General features: G+C 38.2%; 1 protein-coding gene across 8 annotated transcripts in view; it reads left to right on the forward strand.

Annotated features, from left to right (window-relative positions):
* Positions 1-22,519, forward strand: part of slc44a5b (solute carrier family 44 member 5b) — a 56,889-nt gene that overhangs the window by 8,876 nt on the left and 25,494 nt on the right. For 7 of the 8 annotated variants that reach the window (XM_047374497.1, XM_047374496.1, XM_047374498.1 and 4 more), the window contains exons 2-3: positions 15,506-15,554; positions 22,003-22,076. In XM_047374497.1, the coding sequence (XP_047230453.1) occupies positions 15,506-15,554; positions 22,003-22,076 (123 nt within the window). The remainder of the gene's footprint in view (positions 1-15,505; positions 15,555-22,002; positions 22,077-22,519) is intronic. The other variant, XM_047374505.1, reaches the window with a different exon arrangement.

Consider the following 22,519-nt stretch of genomic DNA (forward strand, 5'->3'; position numbering starts at 1 on the left):
CAATTTAGAGGAAAACAGTTGTCATTTTTGCTGAAAATTTAAAGAAAATAAAAAAGATTAATTCAAAACCATGCGTTGACTGCAGATATTGATGTTGACGGATTATTACACTCAACATCATCATGATGTTGATGAATCGTCGATTATCAGCGGCTTTGTCCACAAAAGTGACACGGTTAAACACAGAATGACTGGTCCAAGTTGATCTATCGATGGAAAACATAAAATCAGCTGACGACCCCTTCCAGAGGAGACATAGGTTTGAACACAAGCCTTGTTCACAATCAGTTCTGTCAAAAACCTGGAAAGTTCTGCCCCTCTCTGAGCTGCCTCTGGTTGTTCAGACATCATAAATCATGTCACGTTTGCAAACAATGGATAAATGGAGAGTATCATACTGGCACCATTCAGACGTTATTTCTGTCGTGGGTCTTACAAACATTATTAATCTATTCCGATGAGCATCAGCACTCCCATTTTCAAAGCAGCTCTTTCATTAAAATATAAAAATGCATAATAAAAAGTAAAAACAGTAATAAAAAAAATGTGTTTTTCCACCTAGTAATTTTTGGAGGTTGGGCTTCTGATTTCCTGCTTAAGCTGTCCATAGTCACAACTGGGCTGTGTCCTCATGCTTCAGGTTGGAGTTTTAATTGTTTTTTTAATCTTGTGGTATTATGTGTTTCTAAAGGAAAGGATGAGGAGAAATCTGTTCACTTCACCTGTTTACTTTCAAGGAGCCCACCCACAGTTCCTTTGTATAAGATCATAGTCGCAAAAGTCCTCAGGGTTACCTTTTACTCTCTTGCTAGCAAGTGGTTACACATCCATCCAACTTAATCCCGTTAGAAAGGTCTCGGTCCAGACAGGAATCCATTCTCTGGTTGCTGTGACAGATTTTTAGATGTTTCAGTAATTTGTGCTATATCACCATCCATATATGGAAGCGCACAATTGAAATTTTGAAGGGCTGAGTTAAAAGGGCTTTTTTATGTCAGAAATTTGCATTTTAAAATTACTTATCCACTTGAAAAAAAATCTATTTGAAAAATCCTTTTGAAAAAAAAAATGAAAGGATTTATTTATGTTTAATACTTTTACTTTTTTTATAGGATTTAGTGTTTTTTAAATTTCTAGGTTTTATTTGTCCTTTACATTTGTCCTTTAATAAACAATTTCTACTTTTTCCCATCTTTGAGATCTTGCAATAGTAAAAATTTTATTTTTCTAAGTAAATAATGCTGGTTCACACCACCTCAAAAATTTTGTACCTATACCCTCCTGCACAATTTTTGAAAATAATTTCTGTTTCCTTTGTGCTTTAGACCAGTAATATTAGCAGCTCTACCTTCTATTTGGATAATTTTCATTGCAACAAAGGATTTATAATCTCCGTAAGTCTGCTATTGCAGCTCCAAGCTCATAATGATAGATTTACATATATTTAGGCCACATGCAGATTTTCTCCCCATGAACCCACCTTAGTAATTACCCAAGCAATGATGATCTTTTATCTTTAGGCAGTAGTATCTTTCTAATGAAACCAAGCAAGAATAATGATTTTTCTTTCCAGATCGCTAGTTTTAGTTAAACCCGCCAATTATGCTTAGATATGTGTCGGGTGCAGCGGTAGACAATATAAGATCTAATCATGTAGTTATATACAGTAGATTTATACACTGCCTGGCCAAAAAAAAAAGTCTCCTCTAAACAAAATGGTCACACACTCTAATATTTCGTTGGACCGCCTTTAGCTTCGATTACGGCACGCATTTGCTGTGGCGTTGTTTTGATAAGCTTCTGCAATGTCACAAGATTTATTTCCACCCAGTGTTGCATTAATTTTTCACCAAGATCTTGCATTGATGATGGTAGAGTCTGACCGCTGCGTAAAGCCTTCTCCAGCACATCCCAAAGATTCTCACTGGGGTTAAGGTCTGGACTCTGTGGTGGCCAATCCATGTGTGAGAATGATGTCTCGTGCTCCCTGAACAACTCTTTCACCATTCGAGCCCGATGAATCCTGGCATTGTCATCTTGGAATATGCCCGTGCCATCAGGGAAGAAAAAATCCATTGATGGAATAACTTGGTCATTCAGTATATTCAGGTAGTCAGCTGACCTCATTCTTTGAATACATACTGTTGCTGAACCCAGACCTGACCAACTGCAGCAACCGCAGATCACAGCACTGCCCCCACAGGCTTGTACAGTAGGCACTAGGCATGATGGGTGCATCACTTCACCTGCCTCTCTTCTTACCCTGATATTTACCCTGGGTAAATCTGGACTCATCAGACCATATGACCTTCTTCCATTGCTCCAGAGTCCAATCCTTATGCTCCCTAGCAAATTGAAGCCTTTTTTCTGGTTAGCCTAACTGATTAGTGGTTTTCTTAAGGCTACACAGCTGTTCAGTCCCAATCCCTGGAGTTCCCTTCGCATTGTGAGTGTGGAAATGCTCTAACTTTCACTATTAAACATAGCCCAGAGTTCTACTGTTGTTTTTCTTCTATTTCACCAAACGTTTAAGTGATCACCCATCACGATCATTCAGGATTTTTTTCCGGCCACATTTCTTCCTCGAAGGCTATGGGTCCCCACTATCCTTCCAGTTTTTAATGATGCGTTAGACAGTTCTTAACCCAATTTTGGTAGTTTCTGCAATCTCCTTAGATGTTTTCTCTGCTTGATGCATGCCAATGATTTGACCCTTCTGAAACAGACTAACATCTTTCGACATGGTTGTTTAAGAAATAAGATGCATCTCATTGCACCAGTTGCAGTTAAATAATTTGTTGCCGGCTGAAACATAATCGCCCATGCAGTAATTATCCAATGGGAGCCTCGTACCTATATGCTTATTTAAATCCAGGTGGCAACTTTTTTTGGCCAGGCAGTTTATCATCAGTCCAACAATCACAGTGATTTAGAGCAGTAATAACTAAATGGTGATTAATATAATCAGTCTTCCACATGTAGGGTTGATTCAATATGTAATGTTTCTTAGATCCTGGAGTTTTTAGAAGTTGTAATGTCTGGGATGATTGTTTGGGTGTTTGATACAGCATCTGCATTATTTGAAAAGTCTGCTGTTTTAGTGTAGATTTACAGCACAGAGTATACTGTTCAGAATGGCCAAGGGTAGACCATGCAGAACGGACTGAACTGGATTTACACACCTTTTCCAGTGAGTAATTATTTCCTATGTGTAATACAGAATATATTTGTAAATTATTCATAGCAATGGAAAAGACTGCTTCCCTCCTTTAATTCAGAGAAGCTGAACCAATGACCAGGGTGGTGTGGGGGCTTGCAGGAATAAAATTTCTATATACTTGTCCAGTATATGGTCCGGGAAAGTTTAGGGTATCAGCTACAAAAACTGCAAATGTAACAGCGGCATTGTCAAATCACCCCCTGACAGGTCCTAATGGGGATAGCTGCTGTGTCTTCCTGGCACCCATCTCCCAAATCCTGACACAGTTCTGCCCTCAGAGCTCATGACTCCAGCAGTCTGTCAGTCAAGACTACAGCCTGTCAGCTGCAGTTGAGCCTCTCTGTTCTCTGCAGACATGCAGCTCACCATAGGGAATGTCAAACTGTGTCTCTCCCCTTTCACAACTTCAGCCTCATACTTTAAAGTCAACAATATATATGACACCGGAGAAGACTGTATAAACTGTAAGGAAAGTAAGTAAGTACACTGCTTACACATTTAGCTATATGTCTGTCATGATCCTGATGTTTGGGTGTGAATTTGTGTGTATGTGTGAGATCTTCCACTGAACAGAGGATCTCTGCTGGAGGGCGTTTCTGGTCCGCTGCAGACTGCACACGTGTCTGCAATTTTTTCATCTGAATGCTGGGGATTTACGCAGCTCTTGGATAACCAGACTTTGTATTATCATCAACCTTCTTGGTTGAAGCTCTTGTTTGTTTCCACATCAACCCTGGAGCTTCCCAGCAAACCTCTCCAGATCTCCTCTGAAATTCACCCGCTCCACAGTAGTTCACTGCTGCTCTATGTCCTCTACCCGTCATCTCTCTTCAATTCAGCCTGGTCTGTTCAGCTGTTCATAGTCAGGTCCCCGTCCGCTCCATTTCTCGGTAGAATCCCTACTGGAGCACAAAGCCTCATCAGTTTAATTCTGCTATCATCTCAAATGATTCATTCCCATTGATATCCCTGGCTCCCTAGCTCATCTCTTCCTCCAGATGCTGCGGAACTAGGGATGCTGGAACCTCCCTTAACTGTACACATTTATCTTTGTATTGCTGTAAATAACCCTCCTTAACCATTTCCATTCAGACTCTGGATGATTCTGAAAGTGGGTCAGGAAGTACTGAATTGTCAAAAACAATGTCTAGATTATATTATCTTTTTGTTTTATAGTATTTATAGTATACATCATGCATGGAAAGTTTGGGAGAGGATTTAGTAAGTCAGTATTGGTGTTATATTTAGTTTGGTGAAAGATACCTCATTAGATCCATCATTGTTGGTGGATTCTGGCCCACTGTTCTTTGTAGAACTGTTTAAATTTAGTCAGATTGGAGGGTTTTTAAGCATGAAGGGCAGATTATGCCATTGCATCTCAATTGGATTTAAGTTTGAACTTTTGCTAGTCCACAGTCCAATTTTAATTAGTTCTTTTTCTTCTGAGCCAGAGACGCTCTTGCTTAAATCATTTTCCTGCTGCATAACCCAAGTGTACTTGAGTTTAAGGCCATGAACTAATGGCCAGACATTCTCCATAAATATTTTCTGCTAGAGAGGTGAGTTCATGGCTCCATCAACAAATGGTCCTGAAGCAGCGCTGTGGGTTACTGGAGTTCAAAAGCCATAGAAATGGCTTTGGAAACCTTTCCACATACATAGATGTCAATGACTTTATTTCATATTTCTTTGATCAGGCCATGATATGCTGCTCGTTAAGGTATTTTTGTCTGGCAGGTCACAACCACACCTGACTAGGTGTAGCTCGAGAAATATTACCAAAAACTCTGTCTGTTCGTGATATCAGGTTTATTTGGATGGCTTTTTTTACCTTCATAAATTAAATCATCATTTGAAAACTGCTGTTGTATTTGCTCAGGTTATCTTTTTCTGATATTAAAATTAGTTTGATCTGAAACATTTAAGTATGACAAAAAAACAAAACAAATGACCAGGGTGGTAAAATCTTTGACGGTACAAATACTTTTATGGTGTTAAAAAACAAAAACAGTAACTTTGTCTCAGCAATGTGTAGGCAGAGGTCTGTATGAAATTTCTCATGCAATGATAATCTTGAGAGAAAATACCATGGTTTCATAGTATTTATACCTACATTTCAATCAAATATGTATAACATGATCTATTTGCTTGTATTTCAAAATAGAAAAAAAATACAAAAATTATTCCTACTGCTGCTAAGCTAATCTAACAGAATATTATAATCATAACCTTTGTTATTATGATAACGATACATACACACACCTCAACAATTATATAGAACAAGCACCTGCTAAATGTACTACTTTTCAAGTACACAGAATATTACATGTTTTTTGTGACATCTTCTTTACAGAGTAACACATAAGTTGATATGAAATAGTCAGGCTATCTGCTCAGGTAGCTTACCTGTAGATGACCGCTTAACAAACAAGCCGCTTGTAGATGGCCAACAGTATTTGTTAAAACAGTTTTGTTTTAAAGAGAGACAGATGTGTGTTTTGTAAGCTTCTTTTGGCCAGGAGTGTGCAGCAATATCCAGGGGGGGGCAGGTCTGTGTTACTCAACGCTTTATGTAGCCAGAGAACATCCTGGTCACTCCAGAAATGTTCAGCACCTATTCTCCTTAAAATGAATTTAAAATTGTAGGAAAAGCAAGATCAAAAGTTTCTGTAAAATCGACTACTGTCAATAAAACCTTTGTATACCTTGATACTGATAACCAGCCCATGCCTTGCTTTGTCTGAGGACCTTGAAAGAGGAATGCAGTCATAGTGACTCTTGTTGTTTAAGTCAAATGCTTTATGTTGTCGTCTCCTGGCAGGTTTGTTGCATCAGCTGGCCTGACAAGAGAGAATTATTTATAGCAATTTGTTATCTTAAATTAGAAGAATAGATATACATTTGTTATATCAGAATATTGTGCAGTTTTAAGAAAGTACTTGGTATGATAATTTAATTTTAAGGAATCATTTTCCCCTGCTTTATAATGTGGAAAATTTACCATTCCCTCTCAAGAGTTAACTTTTAAACTGTGGTGGATTTGGGTAATTGTTAAGTGAATGTTAGAAACAATAAAAAATGCAAAATAATTAGTGTGTTGTTTAGCCAAGGAAACAAAAAAACAGTGTATCACAACTAGTGTAACTAGCTGCCAGCCTGTTATTCATATTCCACCGTCATCCACTCCACATCCAGAGTTAATGTACCCCTGAGGGTAGTGTATTATATAACATTTCTAACTTTGTAGCGAGGGCCCTGTGTGCATATAATGTGCCAGTGAAATGCGCAGCCAGTCAGAAAAGTAGCTCATAATCATTCTGTTGCAGGTTTGTAAGTGACAATGCTGATATAAGCTCCATTCACCATAGAAGTGTTGAGTTGGGCATCCTGTTAATTAACAAATTTCCCGCATGGGTAGCTCCCACTGCATTTTTAGTCTTGACAGGTCGCTGAGAGCCATAGTTTAGTATCACAGCATTCTCAGTCTGTTACTATGAGCTGCAGTTTGAGAACATTGTGGTTTACTGGCCTATTTTGCAGGCAGAACTAAGTATTGTAGTTTCCTCTTTAATGCCACCGTCCTCTGCAAATATGTTTCAGATAAACATTGCTGTAAACGTCATCATGCTTTATAACAACTGTTAGTTTTTGCGTCCATTAAGTTGTGTGTGTATTTTGATGTACTTATAAACCTTGGGTTTTGTCTTAATAAATCCTGGCCTGAGTCGGATGAGGCCTTCACTGATCTATTACAGCAGTAGGAGACCTCACTTTACAAAAACTCAGCGCTACTGCTGACATGCCTAGAGGCTCCCACAGAAGTAACGAAGGTCACAAAACCCCAGCCACAATACTACTGCTTCTTGGCTTGGAGCGGCAGGCCGTGCTGTCAGCACTGACAGTGATTCCACACTAGGGAGCTGAATCCCAGCCCAGATCCAACATTCTTGTTATATGCAGGAATGTCAGTTAGCACCGTATCATTGCCCCTCTCAGAAAACACGCACAGTAAAAAGTCACTAATAGGAGTTAACTGAGGAGGTTACTAAGTCATGTGTGACAAGAACATTCATTCACTTTACTGGATCCCAAAGGGCTAAGCTAGGTAAAACTACACTCGAGATTTGGATGATGTTGTCTTATCCTAAAATATAGAGAAGTACTTTAATGATTATACTGTCCTCCAGAGAGCAAAAATACACTCAAAGACAGCAGGATGGGGGGATTTCTGGACACAAAGGGGAGTCATAGACAAATGAGAAAGAAAAAGGGGTCATGTTGCTGAATTGTAGGTGGTTTAGGTTTTCCCTGTTTATTTTTATTATATGTTTCAGCCATCAGGAGCATGTTTTTATACTATCAAATATAAATGAATATGTTATACATAGAGTTCAGACTTATTGACCACGCCTATCATGCAGAACAAAACTGTTTTGATTTTTTGGGTCTGTTTGTGGTTTGAATTTACTCTCCTCCTTCGTTGGATTAGGTAATATTATTTTTTGTCATTTAAATGTAGATATGATATTTATGTATATTTTGTTGTGATTTAAAAGAGTGTCTGTGACATTCATTAGTATCTGCATTTTTCTGATGTCCTTCAGGTATGTGTGCTCCAGTTAGCTACAGAGTAAAAACACATCCAATGTAATGTTAATCACATTTAGCATTATTTAATTATGTACATTTAAAAAGGGTAAACTTCCAGATGTTTTCCTGACATCATTAGCATACTGTTCGAGTTACAGCACCCTGTTGGCGGTCAGACGCCTCGGAGCCCCTCCGGTACTTGGTCCCCAGAAGCGATCACACACTCAATCTAAAGACTCTTAAATGAACGACTCTCATACAGTTTCTAAATTTTAGCTCTTTTAATCTAAATTAAGGCAGAGGAATGATTATAGAGATCAACGCTGAGGCTCCCGTCTCGGACCGTTCTGTTAGAGGATGACGAAGAGCCCCGATAGAAGGTCACATGTAGTTTTTATATCTGGCACTCCAATGCAATGGATGTTCTCTCCCTCAGTGATTATCAGTAGACTATGTGTCACCATTGTGGTGTCTATCTGTTAGATTGTGTAGTAGTGGGTGTCCATACTTAATCTAAGTGTGCCGTAGGTTTCTAATCAAACCAGTTATACCAGCTGCTCCACTATCAACCCCAGTGCCCCAGCTTCAGGTCATTTATGACAAACCTTGGGCCATTTATCCTTGTACTGTATGTCTATGAGCATTCTTATCCTCTTGTAACAAAAGGGAAACATTAGAACTTATACTTTACTTCACTATAGTATGCAAGGGAAAAACAGCTATGATCATATCAATAAAGGTTATTCCTAACAATACATTGCTGACTACTGTGGCACTTCGTTAAGGGTGTTTATGTCCATCCCCATAACAAAATAAGTCAAGACAAATCAAGTCAAGTTTATATAGCACTTTTCAGCAACAAGGTGCTGTAAAACCATTGTAGCTTTGGGGACAAATAAGGAACAAAATGATGAGGAACCAAAGACACTGAGCCAAGATTGTGGGATATGGTGTACGGTGTCTGTCAGGCCTCTACCAAACATGCAGTGCTAATGGATGAAAATGCTTTTCTTTCGTTAGCTTTTTTGAGTTGCCTCCTATCTTTTCATCCGAAAAGAGAATTAATTGATAAAGTAAACATTTTGCATGTATTTTTGTTTTGGAAAAAAACCTGTGTTTACTGTTTGCTTGTGAGGTGAGAGACGGTTGCAAAACAGCCTAATTTGGACTGACTTTAAAACAGACCTTGGTTGCTGAGGATTTATCCATGTAAATCAACATTTTAAAGCTTGCATTAGTGTTGTGCAAAAATTAGGTGGAAATGTAGGCAATTCATTTTAACCTCATACTACACAGTTTTTGAAATGCATGTACACATTTTTGAAAATGTATATTTTATTAATGCATTTTAGAGCAATATGCTGAGACATGTTAGCATGTCTTATCTGACCAATCATGAGAAGTTTAAAGGAGTTTAGGTAACCTATCTTTTTTCAACCTCTGGTAATTTCTTGTGGAGATTTTAGACTGATGAAGTTAACTTGAATCCTGTGCCTGAACATTATTACCATACCAACATTTCTCTCCCAACTCTTCCCTGAAAGACTGACTTTTGTGCCCGGACAAATGGGAGGTAAATTCACTTGTCAAAAGTGCCTCAGCTGTATTGAAAGAGCACAATCACCTTAATGTTCCCAAACCACCTTAATGGACAAGTGACCAGACAAAAGACAATTCTCAAATGTCCTGCTGGGAGAGTGCTGAACAGTCCTTATTGTTTCATCATGAATACCCTTCCCACAGTAAAACGTAGTGATGCCAGCATTAAAACCTTTTGTTGCAATTATAGTCATGAGACCCTGGCAGATTGAGAACCTTATGAATGGTCAGTGCTGTGAAAAAGTATTTGCCTCTGCTAGATTTCTTCTGTTTGTGTTCTTTTGTTAGACTTAACCACACACAAAGACAAATCAGACTAATGCAACCACAGTAAATACAGATTCAGCTTTTAACTGGTGATTTCATTTATTAGAGGTATCCAAACCAATCTGGCCCTATGTGAAAAATTAATTACTCTTAAACCTAATAACTTATTTTTGACGGCAATAAATGCTGTGGCCATTTGCAATAACTAGTAATAAGTCTTTTACATCACCGTGGAGAAATTGTGACCCACCCCTCTTTGCAAAATTGTTAATTTAGCCCCGCTAGAATGTATGAACACAACTGCAGACTTTGACTTGCACCTTAAAAATGTTCAATTAAATCATTCAGAGGCAGACTTATAAGCTGGCTTTGAATTATTTTTCTTAAGCCCAAGTATGCCCAAGCTAATGAATTTATAGCTAGACTTTCTTCTTCAGAATTTTTTAGCAGAGAGCTGAGTACATAGTTCCATCAATAATGGCATGTCAAAGCAGCAAAGCAGCCACCAACAATCACACTACCACCACCATGTTTAACTTTTGGTATGATTGTGTATTCTTTCCTAAAAAGGTTTATCACTGTTTTCTTTATTGATAAATAATGCCTCTCCACTGTGTTGTGGTGGACTCTCAAATCCTTACGCATGGCTTTATAACCCTTTCCAGACTGAATGTCGGATCTTGTTTGTTCTTGAATTTCTTTAGACAAGGTCATTATGTCTTGCTGTTTGAGATCCTTTAGCCTACTTCATGCTGACAGGCAGGTTTTATTTTAGGGATTTCTTTATTTGATCCACAAGGTCTGGTAGTCATCAAGCCTAGGTGTGGCTCCTAGGACTGAACCAAAACATGTGGCCAATCTCAGTTGTTTAATGATTTAAAGATTGGGGCAAATATATTTTCATATAGGCCTAGTTTGGTCTGGATAGCTTTTTTCCTTATTATATGAAATCATCTTTTGACAGCTGCTTTTTGTATTACACTTGTGATATCTTTGTCTGATATTAAAATGCGTTTGATAATCTACAACAGTCAAGTGTGAAAGAAAGAAAAAAACAAGATATGTCATTCTGAAATATGTTTAGTCCAACAATACCCTTTTTTGTGGAAATGTATGTAAACATATAGAGTTTAAACAACCAAATTACCCTTTTGACCCAGGCCATGCAAAGCACCTGCAGTGTTTGAGCTTTTTGCCTGACTACAGTATGAAAGACGCCTGTGTTTGACAGTGGAACCTCTAGGGGACACTGAAGCCTGTGTCTATGGGTGTTTTTGTATATATGTATAATGGATGTGCGCTTATAAAGAAAGACAAGCTGGGAACGGCTGGGAAGGGTGATTGTGGAACCAGAACAAAGAAAGTGCAAAGATTGTCATTGGATGGGTTGCTCTACTTTCATCTGTCTGTCGGCCAAACCCAAAATTAACATTTTTAAATTGTTTTGTTTTTCTGTCTTCTTTGAGAGCTGTTTTAACATGAACTGGTAAAATTACATTTTTATGTTTTCCAGATAATTAGGATATCACACAATAATTGATTTTTCTTTCTACAAAGTATTCTACAATCCAAACAAGACTAAGGAATGTTAAGCCAAACAATGAGCCCTATGCTGATGTGTAATTCTTCCCCTTCTAAATCTTTTGTGATGTCTAAATCTTTCATTCAGAACAGTACACAGTGCCATTGTCCGACACAATGTCAATAGAGGAGATTAACAGTTAACAGCGCATCTGGCTGTTACAGCGGTTCATGCCTGCCAGGCTGTTTCCAAACAGTTTTGACCACAGACCTCTTTTCTGCCTGACTACAACCAGCAGCACATATCCAGTCCACCCTGCATAGGCAGTCTAAACAGCCATCATCTAACGCAGCGTCTGCTGGTGGCCCAGCATTGCTAATGATTTTCACTACTTGCCTTTACCCCCTCCTTCTTGTTCATTTTTTGGGTCAGAGAAAAGTACAACAGCCTTGTGTTAAGTACTCAGGGTCATAAATAGAAACAGCAGCTAGGGCTAAATTTAGCTTTTAGGGGAGTAAGCACATACTCTGTCCTCTGATTATGAATCCATTAAAATGATGAGAAGTGAAGTGATCCAAAATAGTTTGGCTTAGTGTGAGTGAAATTTTTTAACTTTCTGCTGCTCGAGATACCACTTGTAAAAAAATCATATTGGGTTTTTAATTTGCAGTACCACTCAAGTTTAACAGTTTCTACTCTGTGCTTTGTCCAGAATGTTCATTTGATGATTTATTTGTATTGCAACCTACGGACATCTGTTGATTCCCATACCGGGTATTATATATTGGCAGGCTAAGCAACTTGAAGCTGTTAAGTAGTCAGGACACCGCTGACATGACTGCATCCCCTGACATTTACTGTTCTGAACCACAATCTGTCCTCACACCACTGGCTCCCCTTGATCTCAGTATGATTCAGCTTCCACTGACCATATGGACAGTTTTTTCTTTAACTGTCATAGTTCCTGAAGTATGGAGACTGTAATGATGTTCAGATGCTACGATGATTGAGTTAAGTTGTGTATTTGTATACTGCTTGCATATCGACTGCAATTCAGTGGGGACATTGCACATATTGCTTGTAATTCTATGTCAGGTAGGCCTGCTGGTCATCGAGCTGTATCAACAATCTGTTATTAAGTCATGGTCTACGGTGCAAAATTAAGTATTTTAGTTCTTATTAACAGGCAAAACTGCTGAATTTACAAGGCCAGATTATAAAGTCGCTGATTTTACCTTGTCTGTGTGTGTATTAAGGAAGAATATTGCTTTAATTTGTCAGTATTGTACTTTGATAAACTTTTGTGTTCCAGCTCTAATGTAAACATTGTAGATGAGTAGTTTAAAATACAATATTATCCTTACACATTTACTGTAATAATGTCAGTGTAACTATTGTGGAAATGCTGCAATAAGCACTTGATTATGTTAAAGGAGCATATTACAGATCTTATGCACAAACTTTTGTTCCACTATTTCTTATCTTGCCATGTATGTTTACGTGTCTCAAACCGCATTCTTGTGGGTCTAAGGTGAAGAAATAAAGTGCTTTCAGAGAAACCTCTAACACCGGGGCTGTGAAGTAAGTATCTCTCTTTGATGCACCCTCGTATACCTTTTGTATAGAGCACACATTTTGGGATTTACTCTCAGGCGAAAAAAAACAACTTTTGTCTTGATGTCACCATTTCGTTATGTTTTCATACTTGCGGGAAAAAAGTTAAATGTTCCATACACAGTCTATGAGTGCCTTCAAGTGGTTAAGTAGCTGAATTAATCAGAAGGTAGGTCCCACTGTGTTTGACGTGCTGAGATGACTGAATGTTCATCAGTGCACACAAGGCTTCTGGATAGCATAGCATGATATTAACCAATGTAATTACTGGGTCATTGTTGACACAGTTAAAGTCACACTTACGTCTGTCCAGTAGTAGTGGTACATATGTTTTGTACATACATCTCATGGGTCGCATCGCTCATGCCGCTGAATTGTTCGTCAGGTCCAAAACATCCATTGCAGCCTGGTAAAATTGTGCATGCTACAGTATCAGGTGCATAGGAAGGTGATGCTGGGGCACTAATTCCCCAAAGCAGCATATCTTTTTATGCTATTGAAACACAAGGCAGGTAGGCAATAATGTGATGGGGTATTTGATTTATTATAGGGCTGCTAACAATAGAAAATGATGTAGTGATAATATTAGTAATTATTGTGAATATTCACAAACTTTCACTTAAACCCAAACAGATGTCTGTAACTCAAAGTTCAGACATCTGAAACTCCTAGAAAAATGAGTTACGTTTGTCTTCTTAGGTCAATTTGCTTTATATAATTTAACAGCTTACATTGCAAATTTGTCTGTTAAACTGAAACTCACTATACCACCTACAATGCTTTAAAGACATGTTCTCAGTTGTCCTGCAGTCATCGAAGCAGCTTTGAAATTAATAGTTAAACTTGTGATTCTTAATGCATCAGTTAAAAAACGGTTAATTTAAACGTAACAGAGGCAAAATAAACGGAACAATGCCTCAAGTATATTTTTGGCCACGTACTTTTCTTCTATTGCTGACTGTGCAGCTAAACGGCACCTCTTAAATTTAAAATGGCTGCTGAGCAGACTTCTTGCTCACTTGCAACAATACCCCTGTTTCACTGCTGGCCCATATATTTGAAATTTCTGCCATTCATAGTTGCTGCTATAGATGCAGTCAAAGGTCATAGAAAGTGTTTGAAAAACCATAGCCAATGCTCTCTGACTTATCTTTATGCTAGGTGGTGTTTTTCAGGTACAACAATCAGGCTTTTAGAATATCATCAAAACGTTAATTTATTTGAGCAGTTCAATTAAAAAACAAAAAGTCAGACATTAAAACAAAAATTCAGTTTCTCAGAATTTTTTAAATAAAGACATTTATGACTACTTGAAAATATGTCAATGTACTGTACAGTCTAGGTATTCAGATCTTGATCAGAGCTTCTTTGCATTAATTACCATGTCAATGTTTCACTCTTCTTGACAATTCCACATAGCATCTCTACTGCATATTGGACTGCATGAATCTCTACATGTATTGGTAATTTTTGAGAATCTTCACACTGGACCTTAAGCCTCTCCACTCTTCCTCCAGACTCTGGGACCTTGATTTTCCAAACGAAATGCCAAATTTACAAGGAATGTGACAGTTGTGGGCCATGTCCTGGATGTTGAAGCTCTGACTCCCGTCACAGTCTACGCCTTGTGACTCTTCCACAAACTTTTTAATCTGCCCAAGGATTCAAATACCCCTATTGTTTGTGCACCCTTATCACCATTATATTACAGTTCTGTATTAAAAATATATTTTGGTTATATGTGACGCTTTATATTTTCTAAGAAAAATAATTTTTGTTTTTCATAAACTGTAAAACAAAATAAACAACATTAACAGAATTAAAATATGTCAATCATATGTTTCACTTTTGAGTTGAGTTACTGAAATAAATAGACTTTTCAATTAGATTCATTCAACTGTGGTTGCCGTATGTTTTGTTTGTTTGTTTGGAATATAGCTGTTTTACAGACCTGAAACTAGACATTTTTTTGCAGTTGCAGATTAGTGTAAAAAAATCTCAAATTTTTTTTCCATTAAGGACCTAGTTTGTGCATAGAGGGAATTGGGCAGATGGGAGAGACCCAGTCATAATACCACTAAGTCTGCCTCAGCTGCTCAGAGATATTACATTCCATGCGCGATGATTATTGAGGCATCAGAAACACGTCATATGTACCAATTTGGGGACTAGAGAAGTAGTGAATAAATGCAAATAAATGTGCTCTGTCACATCTGACAGTGCACACTTTCGAGAACTTTAGAAGATGACCAGTGCTTACAAATGTTGTGTATTTCACTGTTAATCTTTTCTGTGGATCAGCTAGAGCGTTTTGATAAGGGGTAGCTAAAGTCATTTAACATGAGTCCTCACAGTGTGCGAGTGGGCACCCCATGCACAGAGAATATTGGTTTTTGACGCAGGGTTTGTGCTGCAGACATTGGGAGCTCCGTGTTCTTTCATTGTTTACATGTTTAAAAAAATGTAAACAATATGTATTATCATTTTATTACCATGTTGATTGTAAAATTTTGTTTTTAACTGTCTTTAAGGTGCTCAAGCTTTCTCCTGGGTTTGTGTAATTTAAGTTATGCCTACATAGAAATATTAGATTACTAGTTACAGAAAACGTTGATGTATTCATGTTGTGTTTTAATTGTGACTGTTTCTGTTAATCTGGTTAATGATCTTTCTGCACTGTTTTTTTCTCACAGGTGAACCAATCAAGTTTGACCCAAACTTTAGAGGGCCTGTTCAGAACAGGTACTCAGCTTCACCTCCTTTTACATGTAACGTGTACATATTTCTGCAAAATGTTATTACTCACTAGAGAAAATGTTTATCAGACAAATGTATTTCCTTTGCACTTAGACAAAAAAGGTCAAATCGCAATCATGACAACTTTTTTTTAAAGAAAGCTGTTTTGTAATTTAGATGACCTGATCAACCAGCCTACATGCTTATTGATTGTGCCTGTTGTGTAATCATTTTGGCACAGTCCTGTGTCCCAATGTGAGATAGATTGATTATTTTTTCCTGCTACATTAATTAAGATTGAGGTTTGAGTCCTAGCTGCTCCATTCATACTTCCGCAGAGGATAAAGTGAGGCTGATGGTGGGAGTTACACCACAAGATAGTTATAGTGGCACCAGCAGCTGCTGAAGGAACAAAATTTAATGTATCTTGTATTATTTTACACATACCAGATTTCATTTGGTTTTTGGGTTTTAAACATAAAAATAAAAAAACAACAAGTGTGTTATAATAAATTTATAGGAATAAAAATAATTTCCAGACATTTGTGATAGACTTATCTTTAATATAATTAATAAAAGAAATATTTTATAAGTTATGAAATTAATTTTACATTCAAGACTGATCTGATCCATAAATCATACTTGGCAACAAACATACAGGTTTTCATCATCCACTTTCTTTGTGATTTAATCTTTCTCTGATGTAATGATCATTCTTTTATCTTTAGTGCCAGTTCAGCCGGTTACTGTGGAGGCATTTTACAGTCCTATTGTTGCTCTGCGTCCAACCTTCTGCATTACACATTACTGCTGTGGCTGGTTGGAGGAACAGAGCATACTTTGATCTTGTTCTGACCACAAGGCTTTTCTTAATGAGAGCCGGAAAAAGGAGTAACTCAGTGGTTGTCTTTTTTTCAGCCAGCCTCAATACCTAAATATGGTAACTTATACAGTTATTGAGCCATCTACAGTCCAAAGTAATGTTGTAAGTGTAAAAAGACATAACATTCCGAAAAATAGCACACATAACTACAAGTCCTTCTCAAAATATTAGCATATTGTGATAAAGTTCATTATTTTCCATAATGTCATGATGAAAATGTAACATTCATATATTTTAGATTCATTGCACACTAACTGAAATATTTCAGGTCTTTTATTGTCTTAATACGGATGATTGTGGCATACAGCTCATGAAAACCCAAAATTCCTATCTCACAAAATTAGCATATTTCATCCGACCAATAAAAGAAAAGTGTTTTTAATACAAAAAACATCAACCTTCAAATAATCATGTACAGTTGTGCACTCAATACTTGGTCGGGAATCCTTTTGCAGAAATGACTGCTTCAATGCGGCGTGGCATGGAGGCAATCAGCCTGTGGCACTGCTGAGGTCTTATGGAGGCCCAGGATGCTTCGATAGCGGCCTTTAGCTCATCCAGAGTGTTGGGTCTTGAGTCTCTCAACGTTCTCTTCACAATATCCCACAGATTCTCTATGGGGTTCAGGTCAGGAGAGTTGGCAGGCCAATTGAACACAGTGATACCATGGTCAGTAAACCATTTACCAGTGGTTTTGGCACTGTGAGCAGGTGCCAGGTCGTGCTGAAAAATTAAATCTTCATCTCCATAAAGCTTTTCAGCAGATGGAAGCATGAAGTGCTCCAAAATCTCCTGATAGCTAGCTGCATTGACCCTGCCCTTGATAAAACACAGTGGACCAACACCAGCAGCTGACACGGCACCCCAGACCATCACTGACTGTGGGTACTTGACACTGGACTTCTGGCATTTTGGCATTTCCTTCTCCCCAGTCTTCCTCCAGACTCTGGCACCTTGATTTCCGAATGACATGCAGAATTTGCTTTCATCTGAAAAAAGTACTTTGGACCACTGAGCAACAGTCCAGTGCTGCTTCTCTGTAGCCCAGGTCAGGCACTTCTGCCGCTGTTTTTGGTTCAAAAGTGGCTTGACCTGGGGAATGCGGCACCTGTAGCCCATTTCCTGCACACGCCTGTGCACAGTGGCTCCGGATGTTTCTACTCCAGACTCAGTCCACTGCTTCCGCAGGTCCCCCAAGGTCTGGAATCGGCCCTTCTCCACAATCTTCCTCAGGGTCCGGTCACCTCTTCTCGTTGTGCAGTGTTTTCTGCAACACTTTTTCCTTCCTACAGACTTCCCACTGAGGTGCCTTGATACATCACTCTGGGAACAGCCTATTCGTTCAGAAATTTCTTTCTGTGTCTTACCCTCTTGCTTGAGGGTGTCAATAGTGGCCTTCTGGACAGCAGTCAGGTCGGCAGTCTTACCCATGATTGGGGTTTTGAGTGATGAACCAGGCTGGGAGTTTTAAAGGCCTCAGGAATCTTTTGCAGGTGTTTAGAGTTAACTCGTTGATTCAGATGATTAGGTTCATAGCTCGTTTAGAGACCCTTTTAATGATATGCTAATTTTGTGAGATAGGAATTTTGGGTTTTCATGAGCTGTATGCCAAAATCATCCGTATTAAGACAATAAAAGACCTGAAATATTTCAGTTAGTGTGCAATGAATCTAAAATATATGAATGTTAAATTTTCATCATGACATTATGGAAAATAATTAACTTTATCACAATATGCTAATATTTTGAGAAGGACCTGTATGCTGTCTTTGTGTGTGGTTAAGTCTAAATATACACTTTAACCATAAAACAAATTTTCTCTTTTATCCCTATCAGTGTGACAACTTTCCTCATAGAGCTTTCTATTTGTCAGGACTGCTGCTCATTCAAACAACTGCCCCTCATGTTTTTGTAAAATATCCCCTGATTTAAACAAATCTTTGTGTTTTTGACAAAGCTGGGACAATCTGGCAGCTTCTCACTACAAGGGCTCCCCCACTCTTCTTTTAAAAACCTGCCATCTGTGTCACCTTGGCTCCCACAGAAAACCAGCCCTTCACATACCACCACGACTCCAAACTTTGCCTCTGCGCTAATGACGTTTACAGTATTCATACATTTATTTATTCTTTATTTTTAGTTTTACAGCAGCAATCCTACCAACAGAGTGGTCAAGTAGGACAAAGCTTTTGTTGATGTCTGTGCAAGTGACATCTGAGCATATTTGAAGTTTGGGAGGCACAGCCATGTTGGAACCTTCTCGTGATATGAGAGAGCAAAGCAGAATTGTTTTACTCTTCTCTCTATATCAGCTTCCCTTCAACGCTAACCTTTAGTTGCTTCAAAGGTGACTGTTTAACGCTGCGCTTGCATTTCTTTAAAAATGCAGTTTTGTCTAAATGTGGAGATGAAAAAGAGGAGATCCACAGTAACGATGAGAAAAAACAGAGGACAGGCTGGGGATGCTCAGCTCTGAGATTTCCCCACTGTAATTTACCTTGAATGTTGCAGAGTGATATCTTATCTATTTATCATTTAAAGGATGGAGATGGATTTTAAGATTATGAAAGCTGGATTCACCATAGCAACCATAGCATAGCTTTTTTACACAATGACAATAAAAAGGATTCTGATTCTGATTCTACGTACTGTATTTGTGGCAGGTGTACTGGCTGTGTTGTGCTTTAAAACATTAACATGTCATGCCATGCACATTATTTTGTTTATGTAGGAAAGCTGGATTTTCCTTAATGATCTAGGTATTTCTAACCTTTAACTTTGACAGTGAAAGAAAAACATTTTGGGCTCCTACAGCTTTCCATCTGTGCCATTTGGCCCACTGTGCAAACTTGGTCCCCAAACATTTTTCAGGGTTAGTGCGCAGAGCACCGCTAAAACACTAATCAACAGAGGCCTCATTTATAAAAGTGGCGTATGCACAAAATCGGTGCCTGAAACTGGCGTACGTCCCTTTCACGCAAAGGTTGTGATCTACTTGAAATCTGTATGATTTGATTGAATTGACTTTGTTGTCTTGAGATGACATGTGTTGTGAATTGGCGCTATATAAATAAAACTGAATTTAATTGAATTGAATCTATAAAAAACAAATAGAAGGGGAGAATGTGGCCTCTCACGCAAACTCTGACCTATACGTACGCTCGTTTTGAAGACAGGAAACTGGCAATGCTGATGGTGAGGTGGGGAATTGAAGCCACACTGCATCATGATTTCTCTCAGAGATTGAATTTCGCTCCAGATCAAACTCTATTCATAGATCGATGTCCTCATATGCATTCACGTGTTATTTATGCTTGTGCTGGTGGGCCAAAACCATACATAAGGACCTTTCACATAAATTAAAAAATGCCTTTAACATAAATCTTAAATCAAAGTCCACACAACATTTTATCAAAGTTTTCTCGCCATCACATTCCTCTCCCTGATGATCACCAGGGCGATCTGTACCACAGATTAACACATAAATTGTGACACGGTGTGAGGCAATAAAACTAAGTTCTGTTAACATTTAAATACCGTGGCGTCACCTACAACCTTTTATTTGTCGTTCCACCACTGTGGCTAGTAAACATGATATTATTTTGACTCTCCACTTCACCCACCAACATATCGATTTCAGCCACGGTGAAATTGTGTTTCTTCGCTCTTTTCTCTGTGGTTGCCATTGTTAACCATGTAATAACATTGATCAGCAGGCTTATTTAAATAAACATTGACATTCATGAGGTGCTTTGTATTGAACATTTATGGTGGGCGTGTAGAGCGCAAACATGAGGCAGAATCTTGTAAAATGTTATGGTGCAGCTATGATTTTTAAAGGGGAATTTGCTTCCTGGTGTGCATGTGCATGGTTTTATAAGTCTGGAATTTATTTTTATTTTTTTTGCCGAACGTCATTTTCGGCTTTTGGACGGACGTACACTTTTAGTATAAATCCTACGTAATGTTTTATAAATGAGACCCCATATCTTGTCAGTAGTGTATTCTGATACAGATCGGGCCTTGTTTATGAACCAAGGGAAGTAGATTTTCTGTAAGTTTTTATCCTCAGATGATTAACTGGAACCATACCTAAATATTTACAAGCCGAGGCACAGCGTTGGTGCAGCATTAGAGCGTTCGACCCATGTCTAGAGAGACTTCGTTCCTCGACATGGCCGTCCCTTGGATCGAGTCATGGAGTTTGCATGTTCTCCCCGTACATGCGTGGGTTCTCACCGGGTACTCCGGCTTCCTCCCACAGTCCAAAGACATGCCTGTTAGGTTAATTGGTCACTCTAAATTGCCCTTAGGTGTGTGTGTGAGTGAGTGTGTGCTTGGTTGTTTGTGTGTTGCCCTGCGATGGACTGGCGACCTGTCCAGGGTGTACCCTGCCTCTCGCCCATAGACTGCTGGAGATAGGCACCAGCTCCCCCGCGACCCACTATGGAATAAGCGGTAGAAAATGACTGACTGATGACTATATATATATATATATATATATATATATATATATATATATATATATATATATATATAATAAGTAATATGTATTACAAGCCACATTTTCAACAAGTCATGTCAAAACAGAGACTAAACATGATAGCATTTATCTACCACATCAGCAACTTGCTCCACATGCAAACACTCTTTAGAGGGAGCAAGACGGGACTTTATTAGAAACTGTTGCAGCATGGGCCATATCTGTTATAATTTGAAAAAACTAAAGTTGTGCATGCTTTAAATGAAGTGTTGTCAGAAAATTATGGTAGCCTTAACCAGTTAAGCCCTTGTTGAAGCAGCATATTATGGCTGTCCTGGGGACCAAGTATCTGTTGCTGTCGAGGAAAACAAATAGGAGAGACTGCAGCATTGAATTGGGACTCTGTATCAACAAATGCCTAATCCTAAATTAGTCAGCTTGGTGTTGATTGGTTTTGACTGGTAATACCATATTAACTAAATACATGTAATAGAGATCATATTAGAGATATTTGATTTGAAATAAAAAATTAAGAGAATTGACGAAATATAATTGATTTTTCAATGTTCATAGTTAAACTAGTTGAAATAGTTCAACTGAGCTGACATTTGGAAGTTTAAAACTCTAATATAAAAGAAATATAATAAATTGTGTTATTTGCATATTAATATAAATGTCTGTGTGTATTTCAGCTTTTATTCTTCTTTACATGGGTCTCTCCACATTTCATTATCTTCATCATGCTGCAAACAAAAGTTGGACAATTCACTGCTCAAAAAAGTACACCGAGGAAATACTGTTACATCTTTTAGTTTAGGCCTCCTATTGACCTTGGCTTTAAAAGCTGGAGGTATGAGAGCCTCAAGTCAATTTCCCAAGCAGACACCATGGGAAGGTTTTGAATATATATTGCTTGAATGCTGCCGCTTGACAAAGTGGGCTGGACTTTCCTTTATTTGTGGATGGGTGTAGAACTTCTGAAAATCTAAATGGTTTCAAAATTCTCTTCAAGAGAATATCAAGCCAGTCACACTGTTTTAGGTTTGCATGCCTCTGTGTTATTTATACTCGTGTGTTTTAATTTACAGGAGCTGCACTGATGTGGTTTGCTGCATTATCTTTGTCATTGTTATCTTCGGCTACATTGCCCTGGGTACTGCGGGTGAGTTTGTTACATTGCTGTTGATTACATCACACATAGTCTTTAAATAACAAGCGCATCATTAACCCAAATATCTGCTTGTTTGGAGTGTGACAGATTTATATGAAACATCTTCACCCAAACAGTGTGCTTTGGTCATGTCTTTACCTTTAGAAAATCACAGAAGTACTGGTGTTTTGTTTCAGTTAATTATTTATTTGGGTTACTTGTAACTATTTATTTTATAAAACATATTAAGATTGATTTTTTGGTTTTGTAACTGAGAGTATGCAGTAAATTGGATTCATGTAGACACTGAGACACCTTGCTGCTAGTTGTCTCAGAACATAGTGTTTTTTTCTCATCTGTTGTCTTTATGTCACACATGCAAGAAATTTACCTTGTTGCCTGGTAAGATAAAGTCTACTGACATAGACTGGAGAAATATGTTAGTTAAAGAAAGT

This window comes from Girardinichthys multiradiatus, chromosome 9 (assembly GCF_021462225.1).
Source record: "Girardinichthys multiradiatus isolate DD_20200921_A chromosome 9, DD_fGirMul_XY1, whole genome shotgun sequence".
NCBI classification, from domain to species: Eukaryota; Metazoa; Chordata; class Actinopteri; order Cyprinodontiformes; family Goodeidae; genus Girardinichthys; species Girardinichthys multiradiatus.